Consider the following 22,774-nt stretch of genomic DNA (forward strand, 5'->3'; position numbering starts at 1 on the left):
ATACTGAGGATATATACTGACATCAAATGGTGGTTCCATTCCTAGTTTTTGGAGGAATCTCCATACTGCTTTCCAGAGTGGTTGCACCAATTTGCAGTCCTACCACCAATATATGAGTGTTCCCTTTCCTTCACATCCTTGCTAACATTTGTTACTTGTATTCATGATAATTCCCTTCCCAATCGGAGTGAGATGAAATAGTATAGTTTTAGTTTTTATTTCTCTAATTGCTAGTGAGGTGAACATTTATTTATTTATTTTTGACCATTTCTTCTTTTGAGAAGTGTCTGTTCCTTTCCCCATTTATTGATTAGGTATTCTACCAATATTGAATGAGACAGTAACTCCAATCTTTATATTCATTTAAAGAATAGAGAAATGAGGTGTTATCCTAGGAGTTATGTTCATCTGTTTCCCTTTGGTTGATTGACCTTCCTTCCATTGTAGCTCAGAACTAAAAAAGATATAAAAGATGGTAGAAATGCTCTCAAAAATTATGTAGTAAGGTTTTTGTATTGCATCTTAAAGTAATAAAAATTAATAGCTTGTTAGGTACTATTTTGATTTTATTATATACTGGTTTTATTGGGTTGTTTTTTAAATAAATGACTTTTAAATATGTAATGGGAGCATTAAAGACTAATAGGAGGATTGAGCTCTGATGGCCTAATAGAAAAGCCTCCATCATCTGTAAAGTAGGATAACATTATTGCTTTTTTGTTTTTGTTGGGTAAATAAGTACTATAAGAATGATGTTTATGAAATGTAAATTTTTAGGGGCTGGAGTTGTGGCTCAGTGGTAGTGTGCTGGCCTAGAACGTGCAAGGCCCTGGGTTTGATCCTCAGCACCACATAAATGTAAAATAATGATATTGTGTTCATCTAAAACTGAAACATAAATATTAAAAAAAAAGAAATGTAAATTTTTAGCCTTAGTGGCTTGTAAGAAAAATTCAAATGACATTTATGCCACAGTGACCCACAATTCAAAAAGAAACATTAGCCAGCAGTGTTCCCTACCAGCTCTAATTCTCCTCTCTGAAATCACACATAAGGGCTATAACCATTTCTACATTTAATTTAGTTCATATTGTGTGATATGTTTCTGTGAAGTAGTCAAATAAAATGAAAAATTAATTTCTGTGTATTCTGAAAAGTTGTCTGATTACATGCCAATTGGCTTAACTGTATTTATTTCTGTTTTCTTTATGTGGTGCTTTGGTATTTTAACCACATGGTACTCATTAGGTACACTCCTAGCCCCTTTTGTTAATTTTTATTTTGAGACAAGATCTCACTGAATTGTGGATAATGGCCTTAAATTTGGAATCCTCTCTCAGTCTACCAAGTCACTGGGATTACGGGTTTGCACCACCATGACTATTGCTTAACTACATTTCTGTAAACATAATTTATGGAAAGTACCTTAGAGAGAGAAGAGAATTTACAGTACTAAAAAAATCATCACGCTTTAACAGTTCTTTTCATGTATTAAAAAAATAAAATCAATTAAAAAAAGAAATAATAATCTTGTTTATTAATGGTCTTAATCTAGAGAAATTTAGCTCATGGGATTGCGGGATAACTTGTTCATGTCCTTCTTCCAGGGAAAGGCTGAACTAAAGGAGAAACCAGATTGCCATTCTGTCCTGTGTCCATCCATGTCTGGTTGTGTTTCTCCAGGCCTGTACTGGGGATTGAACCCTGACGTACTTTATCATTGAACCAATCCCCAGCCCAGCCCTTTTATTTTTGAATCAGGGTCTCCCTAAGTTGCCAGGGCCTATCTCAAATTTGAGGTCCTCTTGCCTCAGTCTCTGGAGTCTCTGGCATTCCAGGCATGTGTCACCAAGCCTGGTTGCATTCTGTTTCCTTTAAAATGAATGGATAGGGGCTGGAGTTGTGGCTCAGTGGTAGAGCACTTGCCTGGCATGTGTGAGGCCCTGGTCCGATCCTCAGTACAGCATATGAATAAATAAATAAAAGATTCATTTACAACTAAATGAATCCTCCTCTCTCAGACTGTTAAGTGCCAATTTGAGCATTTGAACACATTTGAACATTAGAAATATGTCTAAACTTGATTGCTGGGGGGAGCGATAAGTTTAGGAAACAAAAAGCAGCTTTAGGGTTGGCAATGTAGCTTCCCTGATAGAGTGCTTGTTTAGCATGCATGAGACTCCATGTTCCATGCAAAAAAGGAATGGATAGGATTGCAGAAAAGTAGAGAAATAATGGCCTACTGTGTCTTAGTATAAGCCCTGCAGCTTTTTACTATTGACTGTTTATCAAAGTTTGTGAAGCAGAGAGAAGCTTGTGTTAACTCATTAAACAAGGTACCTGAACTGCAGTGCTTCACCATTGAGTCAGTTCCTTTTCATTTTGGCTTCATTTTCACAATAAAAGATGTACATGAAAACCAAATATTGCCCAGGCAAACATCATGTGGTGACTTAAGAATCCAGCCACATTCCTGGGCATTGTAAGCCTAATAAACTCATAATTAGAAGAGAAAAGCTTCTTCTTCCACTTAAGAAAATTAAAGTGAACATGGGCTCTGAGGTGAAAGGTCAAAGGTTGTTGAGAGCCACAGCTGAAGGGGCCCCAGCAAACTTCCAGCTGCCAGCTGATAGGCTTCTCTGTGGTGATGCTCATTGGGCTGTTTCCCTGCATTGGAGGACTCTTTTGGCTCTGCCCACACCACCCAGCCAATCCCCCTCAAGAGCAGGAGGAGTGGGGGGTTTGAGAGGCTCCTAGGAAGCCGGTGGTGGCATTTGGGCTCTGAGGGAATTCCTGAAGAGCTCCTGTGGTGCTGGTGTGTGTGTTCTAAAAATAAAGTTCGTTTCTGCTTGATAAGTGGCTTGTGAATTGTGTCCAGCCAGACTGCTGCAAAAGGTGATCTGATAAAATAACTGAACAAGGTGAAAAGGAATCTGATAGAACTAAGGGTAGTAGGGAAGGAAGAAGAGATAAGCTCAAACTCTAATTCAGAAAATAGTTATAGGTGGACACAATATCATTATTTTTATGTGGTGCTGAGGATCAAACCCAGTGCCTCACCCATGGTAGGCGAACCCCAACCCCAACCCCAACCCCATGCAGAATCTTAAACTAAAATGTCTTGAAGTAATATCATGAATGGCATTCCAAAAGAGACTGTTAAGTACTAAGGATAAACCTTAGTAGGACTGCTGAATTTTGAGTTTTGTAAAGAAATACATAAGAAAAAAATGGAATTATAAAATGAGAAAAATTATTTTGCCTACCTTAATAACTGGTAACAGGAAAAAATAATGATGGGAAAGAATTTTGGCCAGTTTGAGCATTTGAACACATTTGAACATTAGAAATGTGTCTAAACTTGATTGCTGGGGAGTGATAAGTTTAGGAAACAAAAAGCAGTTTTAGGGTTGGCGATGTAGCTTCCTGATAGAGTGCTTGTTTAGCATGCGTGAGACCCCATGTTCCATGCAAACAGGTATACACACACATACACACACACACACACAACACACAAACAAAGCAATTTCCATTTCTTTTCCTTCTTCCCCTTCTCCTTGCCCCCACCTCCTCTCTTTCTTTTTGGCGCCTGGAATTGAACCCAGGGTCTTACATATGCTAAGTGTGTGTTTTACTACTGAGCTACAATCCTAATCTCAGCTTTTCTTTTCTTATTTTTTTTATTTATATATAACAGCGGAATGCATTCCAATTCTTATTCCATGTATAGAGCACAGTTTTTCATATCTCTGGTTGTATACAAAGTATATTCACACCAATTCGTGTCTTTATACCTATACTTTGGATAATAAAGTCCATCACATTCCATTCCATCATTTCTAACCCCATGCCCCCTCCCTTCCCCTTCCACCTCTCTGCCCTATCTAGAGTTTGTCTATTCCTCCCATGCTCCCTCTCTCTACCCCACTATGAATCAGCCTCCTTATATCAAGAGAAAACATTCAGCATTTTGAGATTGGCTAACTTCACTTAGCATTATCTTCTGTAACTCCATCCATTTCCTTGCAGATGCCATGATTTTATTCTCTTTTATTGCTGAGTAATATTCCATTGTGTATATATGCCACTTTTTAAAAATTCGTACATCTATTGAAGCACATCTAGGCTAGTTTAGCTATTGTGAATTGTGCTGCTCTAAACATTGATGTGGCTGTGTCCCTGTAGTATGCTGTTTTCAAGTCCTATATGCCCCAACAATGGAGTGTTTATGTTCATCAAACAAATTCTTCTCAAATTTAAGAGTCAAATAGACCACAACACAATAATTTTGGTTGACTTTAACACACCTCTTTCATCACTAGAGAGATCTTCCAAGGAAAAGCTCAACAAAAAATTATAGAACTCAATATTACAATCAATAACTTAGACTTAGCCGACATACATTTCATCCTTCAATGAGAGAATACACTTTCTTAGCAGCACATGGATCCTTCTCTAAAATAGACCATATATTATGCCACAAAGCAACTCTTAGCAAATATAGAAAAAGTATAGAGGTACTACCCTGCATTCTATCAGATCATAATGGAATGAAATTAGAAATTAACCATAAAATAAGAAATGAAAGCTACTCCAACACCTGGAGACTAAATAATATGCTACTGAATGTACAATGGATTGCAGCAGACATCATGGAGGAGATTATTTTCTTTTTATACAAAACCTATGTAATATGAAAATAATTAAAGAAAATTATATGAAATTATAAAAAACTGGGAAAAGCTGTAGGAATTCTAGTTAAAACTATAGGATAAAGAAGAGGATTGTATAACATGGACAATCCATGTATTATAATTTATAATAGGTTTAAGAGTATTAAGTCTTAAAGTATTAAGTAAAACAATTAGATTTCAGTATCTTCCTACTCACCATTTGTGATTAGGGCTCTTATCGGACCATAAAATAAATACAAATCAAAACAAAAAATTTTTAAATGTTACATTTTTTTGTAAGTGATACTTTAATAAAAGAAAAACATTTTTGGCCTACTTGGCCCAAGGATGTGAGTGTATTTTTAGCTTCTTGCACTGTTGATCTAAACAGTATTTGAAAGTGTTAGACCAGGACACAAGAAAAGACCACTGACTCCAATTAAAATCAAATTAAAGCAAGCTTATTATTTCGACCGGCCGGGCTGCCTTGCCCATCAAAATCGTGGGAGCCAAGGACAGCGGCAAGGCTTCTTTGCGGCCCAGTTTTATAGCCCAAAAAGTTACACAAAGGGGGGTTACAGATAACAACACTCTGAGGAGCATAACACAAGTTTACATTTTTGCTGGCCCCGGCATCAGAATTTATGGAGATCTTAGAGACTCAGAGAGGGTCGTTATCCGGCCAGGGAAGGCCAGAATTTATGAGGCGTCACTAAGGTTTGGGAAAGGGTTGTTATCTGGTCAGGGAAAACTGGACATGGGGGAGTTCAGGGCGCAGGCAGGCATTTCAAGTAGGTTCAGAATTTGCAGTAATTTATAGTAAAGCCAGAATTATCTTTTCATGGTTTTGTGGCGAGATGCCCAATTTTAAGAAAAGATCAGGTTGGGTCTATCAAAAGTTCTTTGGTGGCTTCTAGAATTAATCAAAAAAGCTATAAACTTCAATTATACACTACCTTGAGATAGTAAATAAAATGAATAACAATGAAAATTCTATCAAAGAGTAATAAAAGGAATCCTATCGAATTTTAAGAGTCTGTCAGAAACTACAAGAATAGGCAAATGAATGAAATAGAGTGAAGAGTCCAAGAATAAATTTAACTGAATATGGAAATTTACTATTGCACAGAGAGTATTTATGGTCAGTGAGGGGATTTAGATTCCTCGTTTACTCTTGAAGAAAATGAGGGGCTGAGTATGGGGCTTAGTGATAGTGTGCTTGTCTAGCGCGTGTGAGGCACTGGGTTTGATCCTCAGCACCACATAAAAGATAAACAAGTAAACGTATTGTGTCCATTTATAACAAAAAATATTTTTTTTTAAAAAGAAAGAAAACGAGCACATATAATAAGATGCTTCTATAGCTAGGGCTGTAGCTCAGTGGTAGAGCTCATTCTGCTTACTATGCATGAGGCTCTGGGTTTAATCCTCAGCACCACTCCCCTTCTCCCATTGCCTCTGGATACTAGGGCTATAGCAATAATAAAATAGTTCCCATGGGGTATACAATCTAGGAAAATAAATAAATAGCAATTATAGAGTTATACAGTGGTAAGTGCTGCAAAGCCAGTACAAAGTTCTTAGCAATGGATGTAATACAAAGGAACCTTAACCAGATTGGGGGTTAATGAGCTGTCAGAGAAGACTTGAGAAAGCAAGGTTTAGCTGAAACCAAAAGGTAGAAAAACATGTTCCATATTGATGAACCAATGAACCACCCTTCGGTAAATAGTTAGTTATTTGGGTTAAAATGGGTGGAATCTCACTTTAACTCCTTATTACACAGAAATAAATTCCAAGTGAATCAGCAGTTATAATAGAAACATTTAAAGGAAAATCGAAATCACTGGTGAATTTTGCAAATAATCTTGGGGTATTATAGAGGTCTTTTAAGGCTGATGTGAAATTCAGGGATTGCTTTGATATGTTTACATACATAAAAATTGAAAATGGGCTGGGGATGTGGCTCAAGCGGTAGCACGCTCGATCCTCAGCACCACATAAAAATAAAATAAAGATGTTGTGTCCATCGAAAACTAAAAAATAAATATTAAAAAATTCTCTCTCAAAAAAAATTGAAAGTAGTAATAAACATCCATTAAATATGATTGAAAGACAGGTTAGAAACTGTGGAAAGAAAGCAATCCTTGAGATTTAGGGTTACTTCTCCTGTTTACATTCTGAACTTAAAATAAAGTAATATATGTTGATCTTCAGGGGCTAAGGTTGTAGCTCAGTGGTAGAGCATCTGCCTTGCCTCTGGGAGTCCCTGGGTTCGATCCTTTGCACCACATAAAATAAATAAATAAGTTGTTCAACTAAAAAAGTTGAAGAAAAAAAAAAGAAGAATTATTAAAAAAAAAAAAAGGGCGTGTTCATCTTCACTAAGAAAGAAGTAATACAAGTTTAGGTATTTTCTCCCTTATCAAATGAGCCAAGAATTTAAGATTGTCTATATGTGGAACATCTAAATGTCCCTCAGAATAAGGTTGATTAATTTAGTACATACCTATAGTTGAATATTATACAAAAATGAAATATAATGTGAATATATGTTTATTGACTAAGATGTCTACTACATGTTTAGTGAAGAAAGCAGGTTACAAATCTCAGAGTATGGGGTTATTTTTATGAACTTATACACACGTCTGTGTGACTGTATTCATAAAATGCTATCTGTAATGTTAACCAAAGTATGAGGGGCCTTTGGTTCTATGTAGTCAAATTTTGGACAGAAGTTTGTTCTTTCTTGTGAGCATGATTTTTTTTTTTTTTTAAATATAAGACAGGGAGTTTAATTGGTTTATAAATTTATATTTAGTGTTGGTCTCTTCTGCTTTCTGAAATTAGGCATCTTGTGTTCTCAGAGACAAAAGTTAGTTTTCTTCTGTAGCTACATTCCGATTATCTGAAATTATGAAGGGACAACCTTATATAAATTTGCAACAACTTTATGAGTTTCCTTTTTATATAAGGTATTGGCATTTTGATTGAAAATTTGTTTTACTAGACTTAGGAGAGTAATATAACTCCTTTCCATACATTAAATGCTTTGACACAATGCCTGTTTCTTCTTTCTTTCTTTTGTGGTAGGGGAATTAACCCAGGGTTGCTTTACCACTGAATTACATCCCCATTCTATTGTATCTTCTATTTTGAGACAGGTTCTCACTAAGTTGCCAAGGTAGGCCTCGAAACTCCCCATCCTCCTGCCTCAGCCTTCTGAGGCGCATATATATATATATATATATATGGGTATGCATGCACAAGAGCACATTGTAATTATCAAAACCTTGGGTAAAACTAAAAAGTGATTGTCTAGATTCTGCATTAATAGTTTGGCTGATTTTATTGATTCACAGTTTGAAAGATTTTTGTTTGTTGTTTAATCTCTTTAGAATATTAATATATTTAGGAACCAGGAACTGTGTCTCATCTAGGTTCATGGAAGATTTTGTGTTAGCTATTTACCACTGTTTTCTGTCAAGAAATTTATAACTTAGTTAAAACTATATAGTACTGGGCATAATACACTCTTGATATCTTAAATATGGAACTTCTTCTGTATATTTAGGTACATATTTTATGAAAAGCTTGTATGTAATCTTTTGTATAAAAATGTCAAGATAGGGCTGGAGTTGTAGCTCAGTGGTGGAGCCCTTGCCTCGCAAGTGTGAGGCACTAGGTTCTATCCTAGCACCCCATAAAAACAAAGGTATTGAGTCCATATACAACCAAAAAATTTTAAAAATGTCAAGAATATACCCTTTTGTTTCCTCCTTCCTTCCCTTTCTCAGTAAATTAAAAAAGTAGTTCAAAAGAATATAGAGAGCAAGCCTGTTGTACAGAATGAGACACATGATAATTACATTTTAAAAATGATTTATGGGGTGAGATATGCTTTGTAAGTTGTTTATTAAAGCTAATGTATTTAAAGTGACTTAACCTCAATTATTTATGAAATTAATTCATTTTTGTAACATAGAGCTAAGTTTTAAAAAAATGTCATTAGTCTTCACACGTAACGCTAGAAATAGCACAGCTTTCATCCTTAAAGTTTAATTGTAATACTGTTAACATTCCAATAGCTTTTATTGGAATTTTAATTCCCAGGACTTCAGAAACAAATTTTTTTAAAAATCCAAGGGGCTGGGGGGGCAGTATCCAAAGGGGGCAGTAAAACCTCAGATTTGCTCACACACACACACACACACACACACACACACACACTGTGTGTGTGTGTGTGGTGTGCTGGGGATTGAACTCATGGCCTTGTTCATGCGAGGCAAATACTCTACCAACTGAGCTATATCCCCAGTCCACACACACCCGTCTTTGATGTAATTGTAGTTATATTTCTTTTATATCCTCTGAGCAAAAAAAGTGATGATTTTGGTTTATTTCATTTTATTGCTTTTCCCAGTAGACAATCAAGGTTTTGGAGAGCTCTGACTTTGCTATTGCTGGGCTTTCATCCTTTCTGTTTAAATAATGCAGGTACTTTGATGGAAACCTGGAGAAGCTCTTTGCTGAGTGTCATGTAATTAATCCAAGTAAAAAGTCTCGAACGCGCCAGATGAATACAAGGTCATCAGCACAGGATATGCCTTGTCAGATCTGCTACTTGAACTACCCTAACTCGGTGAGTATCTGGTAGTTTAAGGCTAGCATTCTATATTTCATTATTTAAACAAAGGGAAATCTGGGGGATTTGGAGAAGTAACATATAACCAGTAACCTCAGTATATTAAGGATAATGATAGGAAAAGCAATAATAAGAGCTTGGTTCCATTTACCCTCAACACCTTTGTTTTTAAAAGCACCAACTTGTCTAAGTTGATGCTACATACTTAAATCTTTCTAGAGTTAACTTTATCACCATGGGGAGAATTGTGTGCTATACAATGAGTTAACTTATTTTTTATCCAAATTAAAATAGATTTAAAAATCTTTAGTTGCTTTTGAAATATCCAGAACCCATATAAAATGTCTATAATACTGTGGCTGGGGAACTTTCAGAATTTTTCCTAAGAAAAGATTTTCACTTAAATCCATTCAGGTGGAGAATTAAAAGTATGGCAATGGGGACCGAATAAGAACAGAGAACAAAACTAAACAATAGACGTTTTTCCTAAGAATGTGTCTTAAAATTTTATTGCATTAACATGGTTTACTTGGTGATATGTGTATTCGGAATTGTAGTACATTCTGCTGTCATATATAACAAATTAAAATTTAAAAATGCAAAAAAATAAACTGTTAAAGAATGCTCATCATTCTTTTATCACATCATCATGAATACTGATGATGTGATAAAAGAAAAAAATGGGTTACTTGGTGTGTTCAGTAAGAAATTTTAGTGTTAAATAATCTTACGAAGGCATTATTTTATTAGTAACAATTGGAAAGTTTTATTTATAACATAAATAAGTGTTTAGTTACCTGGAATTCAGCTTTTAAGACGTTTCAATATGTCTTAAGGTATTACTTAATGCTATTATAATTGTAACTATCTTGTTGATATTTGTGCTGTTTCTAATAATTATTTTATACCAGGTATTTTGCACTGCCATTTTAACATTGAAGGATTATCAATGTTAATCTTAGAATTGTATATGTATCTCTAAAGAAATCTACTGGAATGTCGCTAATTTGGTCAAATATATAACTGTCTACAAAAGTTTTTAAAAACTTAGAGAAATAGAATGATGAGTGAAGTTATAATAATGTAGAAAGTAAAGGGCTGAAGTTAGTTTCTGAATTCTCAACTTCTGATCATAGTTCTAATGCTTCAAATATTTGGCTTTGGGGTGGATAGCAAGTAGATTATTAATGCTTTGGTTCTCAGTTCTTTTTTTAGTTCTTATCTGTCAGATCAGTTGACTTAGATGTTCTTTGAAATCTCTTCTTGCCTGAGAATTGTTATCATTTCCCTCTACTTAAATTACAATCCTAACTTGAGTTAAGTGTTGATATTAAAATAATTATTAAATTCATATTTGAACAGTGTTATTATCTTTAAATGTTATCTATTCCAGTTGGTATTTATATAGTGCCTACAGTTTGTAAGTTTCTGTGAGGTAGGACTAAGATCTGAATAATGTGTCCCAGGTTAGTTTTCCTTAGTCCTTGGACATTTTTCCTTCTGATTTATTATAGCTAGTTTGTCCTTCATTTAAATCTTAATTCTAATTTGACTACCGGCACTAGTTGCTTACAAATATTCACTGCAATTTTCTCGGTGTCCTTGATATTATCCAGCAAACAAGAACTGAAAATCATAACTGGAGATTCTTATACACTTCTGCTTTGTACCTATAACTGATGGAAAACTTTACTATTCATTCATCATGCCAGGCGCTATTCTAAAATTTTGAAATATACTGGGGAATAAATATATAATCCCTGTTTTCAAATAATTTATAGGTTACCTGGGCAGATAAGTACTATTACATTCAGAAAGAATGGTAAGTGCTTTAGCAGGACAAACACATGATATGATACTATTGGGAACATGGTAGATGGAAACCAAATTTAGGGTTTGTTTAGGATATTGTTTTTGGTGCTAGGACTTGAACCCCAGGGATTTGCACGTGCTTATTCAGTTTTTGATGAGGTAGTACTTTCCACAGAAATTGACATATAAACTAACCTAAAAAGGCAAGGTAGTTAAGGGAAGCAGGAAAATTAGTAGTGCAGAAACAAAGGAATAGAAATTTTTTTCAATAATGAAGAAATGCTAAAAGCTTCAGACAAAAGAAAAGTGGATTTGAAGTTTATTAGGAGTTTACGGTGACCCCGGAAAGTTATTTTAAGTAGTGTGGGTAGGATGGGAAAACACGGCAGCTGAAGAGTCATTAACTTTAAGGTGCAGAAGATAGTAAAAGCAATAAAGGTAGATAGTTTTTCTTTTCTTTTTTTAAAGAGAGAGAGAATTTTTTAATATTTATTTTCTAGTTTTTGGCGGACACAACATCTTTGTTTGTATGTGGTACTGAGGATCGAACCCAGGGTGCACGCATGCCAGGCAAGTGCGCTACCGCTTGAGCCATATCCCCAGCCCAAGTTTTTCTTTTTTAAAAAAAAAATTGAGTAAGTGGCAGGAGAAGATAGCAAAAGCAGCAAATTCTTTGGGTTGACAATTAAGTTAAAGAGTTACGGAAACTATGCAGTTATGGAAAATATGACCATGACAAAACTAGGACTTCTTTTCTCCTAATGTTTAGGCTAATACAGAAGGATATTTATAACCTCTTCAGTTTTGAAAGTAAATATCACCTGAAATACTTCATGAAGCTTTACCACTTTATTACTTGTATGAGTATTATATAACTCACATGTTTCACTTCTACTGCTCTCTGATTTTCTTTTATTTACATGTATCTTCAATACCTTCCTTTATCCTTATAGAAAGCAGTTTTAGCATTATGCAGTGCCACGTGAGAACAGGTTTTTAAAAATAAATGCTTTTTGTATCTTCGTACTTTGGGATTAATGTCCTAGGTGGTTTCCACTTGGAATTTCCCAAGTCTTTGGAGCACTGTGTAAATCCTCTTCATTTCCCCTTGTAGCAAATTCAGAAGTCTCCTAACCTCAGCAACAGTTGCTTTATAATAATGTTTTGAATCAAAGTAGGTTAAGATGTGATTGTACTAACCCAGCATTCCTGGGCTGAAGTATGTCACTTTAATAAAGTAAATAATGTTTTATTTTCTAAGAATAAAATAGGTCAAATAGCTAAAATCAGATTTGAAGAGTGTGAGGGGCAGTTCACCCCTTTCATTCCTAACCTTCAATCCTCCCCTGTGTAATCTTGGCACTCTTGGGAATACTGCTTGAAAACATCTGATCCAGGTCCAACTTTATCTTCCTTTTAACTCATTGTATTATAATCATGATAGAGCTGATGCTGAGATTATTTGCTCCATTTGTATAAACAAAATGACTTCAGTTTTAGAGATTATATGAACAATTTCTGATAGAAGAAAAATGAGTTACTGTTCTTACTGCTGTTTGTTTAACATTAGTTGTTATATATAAAGTGGTGGAGATAAGTGAAACCTTTTAATGTGTAATGTTGTTTTAGAGGCTTTAAAAAAAACATAAATTTCTGCTATAGCTTTTTCATAGATTGAGTCAGTAATCTAGTCCCAATTTAAGGGGAATCCCAGGGAGCTAAGAGGAGGTAAGCATGAGGTAGTAAGGGAGCAAACATAAACATGTTTAAGGAGAAGGAAAAGGGAAATAACAACAGAAGATACATAGATGGAGGATAACCCAGGTATTTCTTGCACATTATATTTAGGTTAGGTGTTTCTTTATCTTGAAACATGCATGTGTGTGATTTTTGTAATTTATCTTGTTTAATCTTGTGGTGTATCTAATTAGAAAAGTCACTGAAAAGAAGCCTTTAAAGAATATAAGGCTTTCTTTACTGTCTTCTCTCATAGTAGGACCTAAACTAGAACTCACCAAGGTTTGGGATTTCTCCAGCGATCACTGGTTAATTGTGACTATTAATCTCTTAGTTTTAAGAATTTTTATTTGAAAAAAAAATAAAGCACACGGCCATGTGTATGTTTCTGCGTAAAATATTTTGAAGTTGTTGAAATATTTTATATATTTATCCCTTACAGAATGCCCCTTTTTATAGCCATGAAAAATAAAGATTTCTCCCTTAGTGATCTAATAACAATTTTCTACCAAATCTCCTTCACTAATGAAGAGTAATGAGATTATACTCTTTTAACTTGACATGTATTTTACATGCCATTCTGTCTGTAAAACCAGTCTCTTAGGAGTCTGGTGTATTTCCTTCCATGACTACTTCTATGAGTTTAAAAAATGTAATTGATATACTATATATAAAATGTTCTTTTCTTCGTTGCCCAACCCCCCTTACTGCTGGTCCTAGAATTGAGTCTGGGGCACTCTACCACTGAGTTGTATCTCCAGCCCTTCTTATTTTTATTTTTTTACCTTCGTTTTATTTACTTATTTTTATGTGGTGCTGAGGATCAAACCCAGTGCCTCACATGTACTAGGCAACTGCTTTACCACTGAGCTACACTGAGCTTTTTTTATTTTGAGTCAAAGAGTCTTGCCAAGTTGCTGCAGCTGGCCTTGAGCTTATGGTCCTCCTGCCTCTCTGCCTCCTGGGTAGCTGGAATTGTAGGCATGCACCACTGCGCCCAACTACATATGTAGAATTTTCTATCCTGTTTGCATCTAATATCATGAACTATATCAAGTATTATATTTCAAATAATATTTAAATAAATAATGTTGGAATAAAAAATACTTTCTGTAAGAGAGAGAGAGAGAAAGAGAGAAAGAAATAGGCTCAGAATAAATTTGACAAGAAATGTGAAACATCTGATGAAGAAATTTTTTAGTACCAAGAGACAAAAAGTTGACTTGAGTGTTTGTTTGAAAAAGAATAGGTTGGTAGGGGAAGGCAGGAAGAGGACTAATCCTACCAGATGCAAAGAATTGACAAAGCAGTGGAACAAAATAAAGTCAAATATGCATGAAAATATAGTGTATTATGGAGAAGGTATGGCAATAGTAGATTATTCAGTAAATGGTTTTAGAACAACTTGGTAGCCATCTGGGAGAGAAACTTAAATTCCTTCCTAGCCTCTTTTGTCGGAGTTAATTTAGGAACCATAAATTTAAACATTGATGCATTTCATTTATATATAAGTAAAGTGCTTCTGCATGGCAACACAATATGAAGAAGCAGAATTGAAACTGAGAGAAAATGTTTTCCATATTTATTAGTGTCCAGTTTCCTATGTAAGTACAAAGTCCCCCTAAATTGATCAGGAAAACTTCCAGTGTAAAATAAGCAAAATATGTGAAGAGAGTACCCAGAAAAAGAAATACCAGCCTTAAATCTTTTCTTTTTCAAATGTTAAATTGAAAATCAAAATTAATGAAATTAGTTCATTTTTTATATGTTAGTTTGGTAAAGATCAAGAAATTGGATGATATACTATGTTGGCATAAGTGTGAGAAACTGCATAGTATAAATTACTACAGCCTTGTTTCAGGAAAGCCTTGGAATATCTTATCAAATTGTGAATGTATACCTGTTATAGTGTCACTTTTACACATTTGTCTGTAGTCACATGATCACAAAGATGTATATACAGTATACATTAATTAACTGTTCATTAATCATGGACTGTTTGAATAAATTGGGGCACTTTCTTCAGACTTTAAAAAGAGGTAAAGCATCTGGGCATGGTAGCCCACGCCCGTAATTCAGTGGCTCAGGAGGCTGAGGCAGAAAGATCACGAGTTCAAAGCCAGCCTCACCAACAGTGAGGTGCTAAGCAACTCACTGAGACCATGTCTCTAAATAAAATACAAAAAGGGATGAGGTTGTGGTTCAGTTGTTGAGTGCCCTGAGCTCAATCCCCAGTACCTCCTCCCACACACAAAAAAAGAGGTAAACCAATGTGAAACCACATAAGAAATCTGTTAAATTAATAAAAAATAAACGTCATAGAAGAGATTATTACCTTCTTCCACTGTGTGTATTTGAACATTAGAAATCTCTGGAAGAATATGTAAGAAATGGAACTAATTGATTCTAGGTATAGGATACAGGACAGAGATGGGGATGAAGGAGAATCATTTTTCATCACAAACTTACACTATAAAACAATATTATTACTACTACTACTACTACTACTATTATTAACAATAATATTATTATTATTAACAATATGTTGTTGTTATTATTATTATTAATATTCATATTTTTGTCTTGCTATGTTGCACAGGCTGAATTGTACTATCCAAGGGTGCCATACTTCTTCTCATACTTATTGCCAAGATCTAATAGGGCAGTAGAACCCTTAACACTTGCGTTTACATGATTCCTCCTGCCTTAGTTCACATGTAGCTGGGGCTACAGGTGTAATCCACCATGCCTCACTCATTAAAAAATTTTTTGGCCATGAACCTATATTATTAATTAAAACAAATTTAGTAGTAAATATTTTTTAAAAATATAATTCTTTATATTTAAAATAGTTTAATAACCCACTACAGATCACAATATACTTCATTGAACTGTCTAAAGTTATTAACATTTCAAATCATGTCAATAATTTTAGAACAAAATGTTATTCATAGTAATTTGGAATAGATCTTTTGATTTACCATGAGATTTTTTATTTTCTACATCCCATGCAGTTCCATGGAGTTCTGTCCATTGACACTTTTAAAATAACACGTTTATTGAGCTGTATAATTCAGTACTATCCAGTTCACCCATTTAAAGTGGTTTTTATTGTATTGAGAGTTGTGCAACCATTGCGGTTAATTTTAGATCATTTTTAACCCCAACGAAATTCTATACCCTTTTATATTCATTCCCTGATTCAGGTAACTGCTCACCTGCTTCCTTTAAGGATTTGTTTATTCTGGTTCTTTTACATAAATGAAATCAAACAATATATGGTCTTTCATTTAGCATATGTTTTCAAGGTTCATCCCTGTCTTAGCATGTATCAGTACTTCATTCCTTGTTGTGGCAAAATAATATTCCATTATATGGATTGTCTACATTTTGTTTATCATCCATCACTTGATGGATTTCTGGGTTATTTATACTTTTTGGCTATTTTGAACGATGTTGCCATGAATTCTTGTGTACAAGTTAATGTATGGATGTGTGTTTTCGTTTCTTTGGGCTTTATATACCCAGGAATAGAATTGCTGGGTCATATGATAACTCTTTGTGTAATATTTTGAGGTACTGCATGATTATTCCCTAAAATTGCTGCTCCATTTTACATTCCTACTGACAGGGCATGAGGGTTCCAGTTTTTCCATATACTTACCTAAAACTCTTGTTATTATCTTTCTTTTTTTATTATGGCTGTCCTAGTGAGTGTAAGGTGGTGTCTCATGATTTGGCTTATATTTCCATAATGCTTATTAATATATGGTATAATCTTACATTTAATACAAACATTGTTGCCTGCTTTTCTTAAAATTTTGTAAATATATACCATACATGTGTTTCTTAGGTGTTTTATGTTCTGTGTATTTGCATATCTAGATTTCATCACCTAGAATTTCATTTTAGGAGACTGTCTATTCTTGTTATATTGGAGATTTTAGTCACTGGGAGAAATGTGACCTAAAAGAGCACTGAGTCACTAGGTGTAGAAAATTTTCTGAAAATGTCTTTGTTTAATAGTTCATGTTTTATTTTTGTTGCAGTATTTCACTGGCCTTGAATGTGGACATAAGTTTTGTATGCAGTGCTGGAGTGAATATTTAACTACCAAAATAATGGAGGAAGGCATGGGACAGGTAAAGATCCCAAAATGATTTTTAGTTTTTATTGAATTTCCTGTAGTGTTTAGTTTAGACCCTTGTATAAATATCAACTAGTGAAACTTTTTGGATTATGAATTGCATGAGCAAAATTTTTCTATATTAAAACAACTTAAAATAGGTTCTTTTTCATTTTACAATGGGACATTTTAGTTAAAGACCCAAATTAGGCAAAGTTTTTCCAGCAGGCATCAACGTTGGTAATATATCAAACTGAACTTTTAAACAGTTTTGTCATATTTTACTTTAACCTTTTAATATTTTGTTGCAGAACCACTTGGGTCAGCAATTCCGTTACTTCATAGTGATGAACACATACACACACTTATTTCATTTAAATAGAAAGGGAAGGATTGAAATCCTGTAAACATTGAAGTGTCCCCAGACTTAGCAAAGTGCCTGGCAGTGGTAAGCATTCAATAAATATTTGTTGAATGAAGACATAGTTTAAATTTCAATCTTTTTCAGACTATTTCGTGTCCTGCTCATGGTTGTGATATCTTAGTGGATGACAACACAGTTATGTAAGTATTTTGGGTAGATTTTGCATGTTGAATATTGGTTAGTTGGTTAAACCAGATTCACTTCCAGCACCTCAAAGAAGGTGAACTTTAAAGGTCCAAAGAGAAATTCTATTCTGTATATTCCTTTGTATTATTAAAACACCTTTTCAGCTTGGTTAAACATCCAATCACTTTTGGTAAATATTGGAATTAAAGATTAGGATATGTCAATTTGTCAGTTGGGGTCCTCTGTGAAAGAGATGCTAAGATAGAAGTAAAAATGAAAGAGTTAGGGGCTGGGGATGTAGCTCAGTGGTAGAGCTCTTGCCTAACATGTGTGAGGCCCTGCGTTTGTCCCCAGCACCACACACATTATCCCTACACACCCCCACCTCACCCCCCCCCAAAAAAAAAAGCCTCATTGGAATAACATCTGTGCTGTAATAGGGGGTAAAAGAGGAACAGATAGCTCTCCAGGCACATATGATGTCTGAGGAAGAGAGGAAGAAAGATATTTGCAATAGGAAGAGATTCTGAATACAGTGTGGCTGTGAGAGTCTGTGGCAACCCAGCGGGGGGTGGGGGTGGGGAGTGGGTGGGGGTGAGGATGATAGACAGGACACCACTATGATGACTCTAGTACTTAGAATTTCCCATAGAGTAATTCCTCAGTAAGAAGTAAGGGCTCAGGTACCTTTGTGTTCATTCATTGGCCGGGACTACCCAGGATGGAACACTGCTACTGATCACAAAGGTTCTGCAGCTAAAGGCTGTCAGCTAATACCTTCCCTAGTGAAACATTCTCTTTTCAAGGGAGAAAGAAACTTGGAGAAAGAGCCATAATGAGTTTCGGAGCCTCCCAGCTTGCTTAATTCCTGAGTCAGTGCTGTTTTTATAACCTCAAGTTAACCTGCTTGACTTATTCCACAATGAGGGATTGAGCACTTTAATGATCTACAAATGAATAGTATAATTAATCCTGGATAATTATCTATACAGAAAGGTATATTGTAATAAAAGTAAAAGCAGCCATTTGCTTTAATAAATGAATTTCTTAACCTAATAAAGACATATATTGACTAGACCAGCACAGTTTATAAAGCTCACTGATTGTACTTTGGTTTATTTGAAACATTTACTGGTGTTACCATCTCTGTGTTAATCCTTGTTCTTTTAGTAATCTTATTTTCATTACCGTTTTAGGTTAGCAAAAATAAATCATGTAGTATCTTGAAGTAGAATCATTCTTCCTGTTGACTTTGTCTTGTCTCCCCTTATGCTGTCTGATCTTTGTATCCTTTCATCAATTCATCATTTTTCATTGTACATTTCACCAGTATAAGTCAGTGTATCCTTTTATCCATACCCCAAACATTTAGGGGAGCATACTTGCTGGCACATAATGTATAGGGAACAAGAGCAAAAAACTGTAGTGTAAAAGAGTTTTAAGCAAAAGATATAAAAGTATACATGTACAGATATCTATACAGATAGAAACGTTTAAAAAATTATTCTCTCTGAAGAGTTTAGGAGAGACTTACTTGATTTAGTTACATAAAAGGGGTAAATATTAGGATTGAGGGAGCAGAGGTAGTATTGATGATTAAAGAATGTCAGTATTTTAAAAATTGACTAGGAACTTCTCTATTTAGAGTTTTTCTGTGAGTAGGGCACAGAGTGAGAGGTTATTAAAAATGAGGATACGAGGCATTTGATACTTTGTAATGAGGGTTTTTTTTTGTTGTTGTTGTTCCAGAGATAGTTGTAAAGGCTGATAAGATTTGCATTTTAGAAATACAGTTTTGGGTGTGGTGGTATACACCTGAAATCCCAGCCACTAGGAAGCTTTCGCAGGAGGATGGCAAGTTCAAGGCCAGTCTGGGCAACTTAGATCCTGCCTCAAAATAAAAAGGACTGGGCAGGTGTCACTCACTGGAAGCACCCTTGGGCTTAATCTCCATTATCATGAAAACGTCTTTTGTGTAGTGGAGGATGCTTTAAAGTGGATAAGCATTTGGGCAATGAGACTTGGTTAGAGGGTAATTATAGAATAGGTTAAATGTGATAGAGTGAGAGATGGGATTTTAGAGAGGAGCCAATAGAAAGAACAGAATTTAACGACAGATTGGTTATGGGGTATGAAAAAACTCTAGTATGAATTTTCACTTTTTAAATTTGATTCATTAGATAGAACCTAGTACCCTTCAGGTTTGGAATTCAGTAAACAAATAAGTAAACAGTTGAAATAATGAGGGGGCCATTACTCTTGGGAAAAATGTAGAATGAAAAAAGATAGACTGAAGTCTTAGAGTGTTAAATTTTAAGTGATAAGGAGGGAGAGGGAGGGGATCAGTGAAAGACACTCAGGTTATTCATTTAGACAATAATAGAGGAACCAATGGAGTAGAGACTGTCAGCAAAAGAAGTCAGTAATGATGTTACTTTCTATAGAGGTATGATCAAGAACACCATTGAAAAGAGATCATTGGATTTCCCTCTTAGCAAAGCAACTTTATGAGAAGGTTGACGGTAGAAAGCAGATTGCAGTGATTTCAGGCATGAATGAAAAGTATGGCTGTTTTTGGAGAGGAAACTTATACCCAGTGGATTGCATTTTCACTTATATCATCTAGATAATTAGAAGACTTTTGTAAACCAAAGAAATTGATTAGAGCCCATAAATATATTATCACCATTTGTGTTTAATAACTTGTACAGTTTACTTAGGTATTCTTAGGACATTCTCCTGATAGATTTATGTGCTCTTTGGACTTTCATCCAATAGTTTTTAGCACTTGGGTATGTCATTCCAATGCTTTTTTTCTTCTCATTGTTTTTGATAAGACAGCCATTCATCATATTGTTTTTTTGGTGTGTCCCTGTCCACCCCCCCCCCCCCCCCCCCCCGCAATTTGGTGCTTTTAAGATTTTCTGTGTCTTTTGGCTTACAGAAGTTTGTGATTTGTTTAGATGTGGTTCTCTTTGTATTTATCCTGTGGGGGTGCTTATTAAGTTTTTAGGTGAGGAAATTAATGTTTTTCATAAATTTGGGGGCTTTTGCCCATTGTTTCTTAAAATATTTATCCTTTCCTGTCCTCTTTATGGTAATCCTTTCACACATATTGCCATTGACTTTGTCTCACATGTTGTGTAGGCTGTGTTCATTTTCATGTCTTTTTTCCCGTTTTTCATGTTGGATAGTTTTTGGTGATATATCTTTTGAGTTCATATATTTTTAAGTGTTTTTTAGTGTTTATGTATTTTACCATCTTAAATCTGCTACTGTACACTTCTAGTCAATTTTTCACTTTAGTTTATGCTTCCATTCATTCCTTCTTTCTTTTCCCTTCTCTCCCTCTCTCATTCCCCTTTCCTCTGTTACTTCCATCCAATCCAGGGCCTCCAGCATGCTAGGCAAATGCTTTACCACTGAGCTACGTCGCCAGCACTTTGCTATTTTATTTTGAGATAGGGTCTTGCTAGGTTGCCCCGGCTGGCCTCGGGCTTACGTTCTTTCCTTCAACTGCTCAAATAGTTGGGATTACACGCATGTACTACCATCCCCAGCTTATGCTTTTCTTTTCTTTTTTCTTTTTCAGGGCTGGGGATCGAAGTTATTATGCTTTTCACCTGTAGAATTTCCAGTTGGTACTTTTCTATAATTTTTATTTATTGAGATTCTCTATTTGTTTTATTTTATTTGACTTTATTTTTTTGAGACAAGGTACTCATTATGTTGTCCAGGCTGGCCTTGACCTCACGATTCTCCTGCCTCAGCTTCCTGAGTAGGTGTGGGTACAGAAGAATACCATCATTCCTGAACTGAGATTCTCTATTGTTGATTTCATTATCAACATAATTTCTTTTAGTTCTTTGAATATATTTATAATAGCGGCATAGAAGTCTTTGCTAACTCTGACACCTGGGTCTCCTTACAGACTTGTCTTGACTGCTTTTCTCCCCATGTATGGGTCTCTTTCTTTCTTTCTTTCTTTCTTTCTTTCTTTCTTTCTTTCTTTCTTTCTTTCTTTCTTTCTTTCTTTCTTTCTTTCATGTCTAGTATATAATTTTTAGATGAAAATGGACATTTCGGCAAGAGAGTTATAAGCTCTATGTTATTTTCTAGGTTTGTTGATCTATCTTCCTTTACCGCACTCTGTGGTATCATTATCTCCTTGCACAGTGCATAGCTGATAGCTCTGATCAGTTTTAAAATTCTTATTTTTTAACTAGGCTTTTTTAAGGGTCACTCCTGTGTCTGTATAACAGAAATTGTACTGAAAACACTTCCAGCCTTTGGAGTAAGGCATTTAAAATTGCAGCAAGTTCTCAAATTTCCCTTGACTTTGACTATTTGATGGATTCTTGTTTCTTTTCTTACAGTTACATAGTTTCTATAGGTATTCCTTGGAAATACCAGATTTACATTTCTAAATTAGCCTCTCAGGGATCTCCGTCTATATATTCCACAGGCCTTATCTCGTCCATCACTTGCACCACCAAACTCACTCTTTCTTGCTTCTCAGTAACAAAGAAAGAGATCATAGATGTTAAAGATTTACAATCTTGTTGCTATCCCTGATTTATTTTTATCCTACACCTCCCAGAACCACCCTTACACCAAATTCTTTCAGTTCCACATCCCCACATCCATTCCTTCTACCATTAACCTGATCCAGGCCATACTCTTTTTTTTTTTTTTTAGCTGGTAATTTGGTACTAGTTCCCGAGTGCTTCATACCTAGTTTCATCACCTTTGAGTTCTTCACAAATGGCTCTCACTGACCTACATTGCACACCTGTACATCTCCATCTTTTACTTCATCTTTTCTTATATTTTCTGTTCCTGCCATGTAGAATCTAGTTTCTTGAAGATACTGTTTATTTGCATTTAGTTTTGTTCGAATTTTATTTTGTTCTCTTCTGTCTCCTGGCTTTCTCACATACAATACTCTTTCCAAATTACTCTTCATTTCTTTTAACCTACTGATCCTCTTAGTCATACTTTGGCCTCAGTTTAGATTTTAGTTGGTTTGGGCAGATAGTCTATGAGCTTCTAAAATATGCCCCTGCCCCATCTCATTCACAATTCACATTTTTTCCCCCTCTGTAATTTCACTCTTAAGTTATGTATGAGTTGTATGACCCAAAGTACACAATTTATGTTGATTGAATCCTCTGCATATTTTCATTCAGGATATTTGGTTCTAACCTTAGAAATAATACACTCAAAGTAGT

General features: G+C 35.0%; 1 protein-coding gene across 1 annotated transcript in view; it reads left to right on the forward strand.

Annotated features, from left to right (window-relative positions):
* The window catches only part of Arih1 (ariadne RBR E3 ubiquitin protein ligase 1), a 120,861-nt gene that overhangs the window by 70,414 nt on the left and 27,673 nt on the right, over positions 1-22,774 (forward strand). The window contains exons 3-5 of the mRNA XM_027925737.3: positions 9,171-9,315; positions 16,917-17,009; positions 17,502-17,557. Of these exons, the coding sequence (XP_027781538.1) occupies positions 9,171-9,315; positions 16,917-17,009; positions 17,502-17,557 (294 nt within the window). The remainder of the gene's footprint in view (positions 1-9,170; positions 9,316-16,916; positions 17,010-17,501; positions 17,558-22,774) is intronic.

The sequence above is a fragment of the Marmota flaviventris genome, chromosome 2, assembly GCF_047511675.1.
Source record: "Marmota flaviventris isolate mMarFla1 chromosome 2, mMarFla1.hap1, whole genome shotgun sequence".
Lineage (NCBI taxonomy): Eukaryota > Metazoa > Chordata > Mammalia > Rodentia > Sciuridae > Marmota > Marmota flaviventris.